This window comes from Echinops telfairi, unplaced genomic scaffold (assembly GCF_000313985.2).
Source record: "Echinops telfairi isolate 266 unplaced genomic scaffold, ASM31398v2 ScPeMD7_7;HRSCAF=31, whole genome shotgun sequence".
In the NCBI taxonomy this organism is placed as follows: Eukaryota; Metazoa; Chordata; class Mammalia; order Afrosoricida; family Tenrecidae; genus Echinops; species Echinops telfairi.
In genome coordinates, this window is record NW_022103904.1 from 28,769,900 (window position 1) to 28,774,177 (window position 4,278).

A 4,278-nucleotide genomic window follows, 5' to 3' on the forward strand; every position below is an offset into this window, starting at 1 on the left:
TGATGAGGGCAATGAATGTACAAATGTGCTTTACACAATTGATGCATGTATGGATTGTGATAAGAGTTGTATAAGCCCCTAATAAAATGATTTTAAAAAAGAATTATCTATATGATAGAATTATGTTTAAGAATTATCTATATGTGACCACATTGACAAAAGCAATTCAAAAGATTAGATAGGAAACTTCAAGGACAGTGAGTTTATGCTAACGAGAGAGGAACACTCAAAAATGGAGGGTGAGGATGGTAACACAACTAGAAGGATGCAATTAATGTTGCTAAATTGCATACCTAGGAAGAATTAAATTGCTGTTTTGTGGTGCATATTTTTTTAATAATAACAAAATAAGAATAAAACTGAAAGGGGGAAAAAGAGCAATCATGAAAAAGGTAAGTAGCAAATTCCCAACGATGCGATCTCCAGCTTAGTTTCTGTCACCAAGTCCATCTTTCCCAACTACCGTGCCTTCCTTTGTTGCTTCCAACTTTTGACTTCAATGGCCAGTAATTCTCAATGCACCTTGATTGCAAGTTTGATCAATTTCTGGCTGAAGTTCTTGGTAGAATTCTTCAATTTCTTCAATATTAGCCTCTGTTGTTAGTGCATACATTTGAATAATTTTTGTGTTGACTGGATTTCCTTGAGAGCAGATAGATATAATCTTATCACACCGCATTGTACTTCATGATTGATTTTGCAATGCCCTTTTTGTTATTATTCTCAGTATGGTAAATCATGATTTCTCATTCAAAGTGGCCAATGTCAGTCCATTTCAGCTCACTTATACCTAGGATATCAATCTTTATGCATTCCATTCCATTTTTGATGACTTCCAATTTTCCTGGGTTCATTCTTTTACATGCCAAGTTCTAATCATTAGAAGATTTTTACAGCAGTGTGTCCCTACCTTGAGTTATGCCCCATCAGCAAATGAAGATCCCAAAGGCTCCACTCCCACAAGCTTTTCCCGACACACATCACAGGGTCGACCCCACGGAGATAACTCAGCTCCTCAATCACATTTGACTGCCCTCAGACCTGAGGTGCCCATCCTCCATCACCATTTCAGACATCATTCGGCTTCCAGTCACTGGACCGTCGGTATCTGACAATGTGTCAAAGGCAGACCTCAGTTTTTCAGAGGCTATTTCCTCTGCAGTGGGGAGCAGAGTCCTTCTTCACGTCTGTTCTTAGCCTGAAAGCTCTGCTGTAACCCACTGTTCACTGTGGGTGACCCTGCTGGCATTTGAAACACCAGTGACATAGCTTCCAGCATCACTGCAACACAAACCACCACAGTGTGATATATTTGAACCTAGTTGATTAGAAACGCTACTTCTTAAACAGGGCAGTGTGAGGGTTTGTTGAATTAGACTAGACAGGACAGGAAAATAAAGGTCGTGGGTGTGTACCCACACAGTGTTGAGGACCAAGGAGGTATTCCAGCTTTCTGGAAGGCCAGGGCTCTGTGTCTAGGAGGCACTTCCTGTTGCCCTGCTGAGGAGGATTCAAGCAGGCCAGCATGGTGGCGGTGCTATGATATTAGAGCCAGAAGCTGAGGATTTGGCTCTTTGGAAGGAGTTTCAGTGGCAGCACAGGGTCCCAGTGTGCACTTAGAGACTCGCCCAGCGCTAAGAGGTCGGTGGGAGGGGTAGAAGCTGGTAGGGTAGCAGGGTTTGGGTAGGAAGGAAAGAAAGAGAGGGGAAGATTTATTTTGTGTCTCGATGGATTAGAACTGGGGAGATCTGGGCTTTTTACTAGGACAGGAAAAATCTGACACTATGTGCAATGCCTCTTCACTTTACCCAGGGCGGACATTTGAGACCTTCCAACAATACATCCTGGAGTCTAAGATAATGCTTTCTCCCCATGAGTTAATTATGCCAAAGTACATTTTGAATGTGGACAATTTCATTAGCACACACACTATTGTCCTTTAAGTCATTCTAAGTTACCACTAAACCCTGGTGGCAAAGTGAGTGTACTAATTTGATAACTTTAGGTCAACTTAAGGTCAGTAAGGTCACAGCCTGATGGTGCTTCTTTGGGAGTGTGGCTTTCTTATAAGGAGGACCCTGGGGAACCGTCCCCCTCTCTTGACCTTTACTCTCTGCTACTGACTCTGAAAGCTATTGGAGCCCTGCCATGTTTCTACCCACCTTGGATCCACGAGACTTTGCATGCACCAGCCTGTGATCTTCCTGCCTTAAACATCATTGCATGTGATGGTGTGAGTCTAAAGAGGGACTTATGGACTAGCATTGGACTTGTGGACTTGAGTTGGATTGGGCTGGGATGTTTTCTTGATATAGAATTACTTCTTGATATAAAGCTCTGTCACACATATGTGAGTGTTACTGGATTTGTTTCTCTAGTCAATCTGGCCTACACATTAGGCTACTAAACACAAAGTTATCCATTTGAAACCACCATTCCTCAGGAGAAAGATGGGTCTTTCTACTTCCATAAAGAGTTACAGTCTTGGAAACTCACAGAGGCAGTTCTACCCTGTCCAGTAGGGCCATCGTGAGTCAGAATCAACTCAGTGGCAGTGTTTCTTTTTGTAAGTCACAAAATAACCAAGCAATCAAGTCCCTCCAAAAGATAAATCCCCCAAAGATTTGTTTATAATGCTATGCTTGTCTTTGTTCCCATATCTTTCCAATATTTTAACTCCCTGGAAAGAGATTTCTGTGGCATGTGAGAGAAAGGCCCACAGAGAATCCCCGGTGCTCCCTCCCTAGCACTGGTCCGACCCTGAAGGAGTTGCTTGAGCTCACCTGTCATTGGCAACTGGCAGGGCAATTTCAAACTTGGCCAGGAACTGGAAGTACTGCTCTTCAGTCTGCTGTGTGAAGCCAGTGCCCATCAGCAGCATCCTGAGGTCCTCTGCCCGGATCACTCCATTCTTGGCTACAGACCTAGAGCTCTTTATGTTGAAAATCCTCTGCAGGCATTCAGACAGCCAAATGGGGTCCAGGAAGTAGAGGTTCCGCAGGCCATGGCTTGTGTCCGGGAAGTGCAAGAGCGTACCAGTTTCTATAAGGAATTTGATGGCTGCCCCGATAGGAGAAAGGGCTCAGCATCAGAGAAAGAAGTCAGAAGGGACCCTGAACTTGACACTATTTCCAAGGGCAAGTGAGCCACAATTCTTTGTGCAGCAAAGTCAACACTGTCAATATGTTCCCCAGACTGCTGCCTGAGGCTTCTCTAATGGTACCTTGGGAGCCTCTGGTAGTACAAATAGTTAATGCTATAAAGCACTCCGCTATAACTGAAAGATTTCAGGCTTGAATCCATCCAAAATTCTCTCAAAAGAAAGGCCTGCGATCTACTTCTTAAAAAGAAACCATTGAAAGCCCTATGGAACAGTTCTATTCTGACAAGCATGGGGTCCTCACAAATCAGAATCAGCTTGACAACAAATGGTTTCTTTGTTTTTAATGATACCTTGTAACTTCTCCTAAATTAGCTCATTTGATAATCAAATGAGTAACTAGCTGGAGAGGGACTGTCTGAGATTAGTATATGCCAAGGGCCAAACATGCCGCCGGCACAGGGTTCTCGCTTTCTCTCTCGCAAAGAAAAGAAATGAGGGAATGAAAAAGGAAAGGATAAAAGGGTAGAAGAAGAAAAAGAAAGGCAGGAAAACAAGCAGGAATTCTTGGTTGCCCATTAAAAAATATGTCCCATTTGTGCTCCGGGTTAAGCTAATTCTATCAGTGTAAGATTTATATTTTTCTTAAGTGCAATGACTATAACTACTTTCCAAGGGTCTTAATGCTCTGCTCACACCTGCCTGGTGGCCACCCATCTTACTCACCAGCCTGAAGGTCCTCATAGTCTTTGATGTCATTTCCTGGGGTCTGCTCCACGAGTTGGTCCAGCTGCTTGTCTGTCAAGTACTGGACAGTGTTGCTCTGGCTGCGCCAATGCTGCTCCGCCAGCACAGCTTCCTGGAGACTCAGGTAGCTCCTGGGAACCTGGGGTGACAGGTGGTCAAAGTGGAGTTCCCAGGCCAGCTCCGATAGAGTTGGTCCCTCCTCAGCCATGGCCCAAGACCTGAGTAGATTGACCTTTGCAGCCTTTCGCCATAACCTCCCCCAAGAAACTGCCCACACTTGGGAACCCAGCTTTATGATGCATGTTTGCTTGTTTTTTAATCATTTTATTGGGGGCTCATATAACGCTTATCATAATCCATACATACATCAATTGTGTAAAGCACATTTGTACATTCGTTGCCCTCATCATTCTCAAAACATTTGCTCTCCA

At 43.8% G+C, this 4,278-nt stretch overlaps 1 protein-coding gene across 2 annotated transcripts in view; it reads right to left on the bottom strand.

Annotated features, from left to right (window-relative positions):
- LRRK1 (leucine rich repeat kinase 1) overlaps positions 1–4,278 on the bottom strand; it is a 218,690-nt gene that overhangs the window by 67,314 nt on the left and 147,098 nt on the right. For both annotated transcript variants that reach the window (XM_045286375.1, XM_004717458.2), the window contains exons 18-19: positions 3,827–3,986; positions 2,784–3,060 (exon numbers count right to left, since the gene is read on the bottom strand). In XM_045286375.1, the coding sequence (XP_045142310.1) occupies positions 2,784–3,060; positions 3,827–3,986 (437 nt within the window). The remainder of the gene's footprint in view (positions 1–2,783; positions 3,061–3,826; positions 3,987–4,278) is intronic.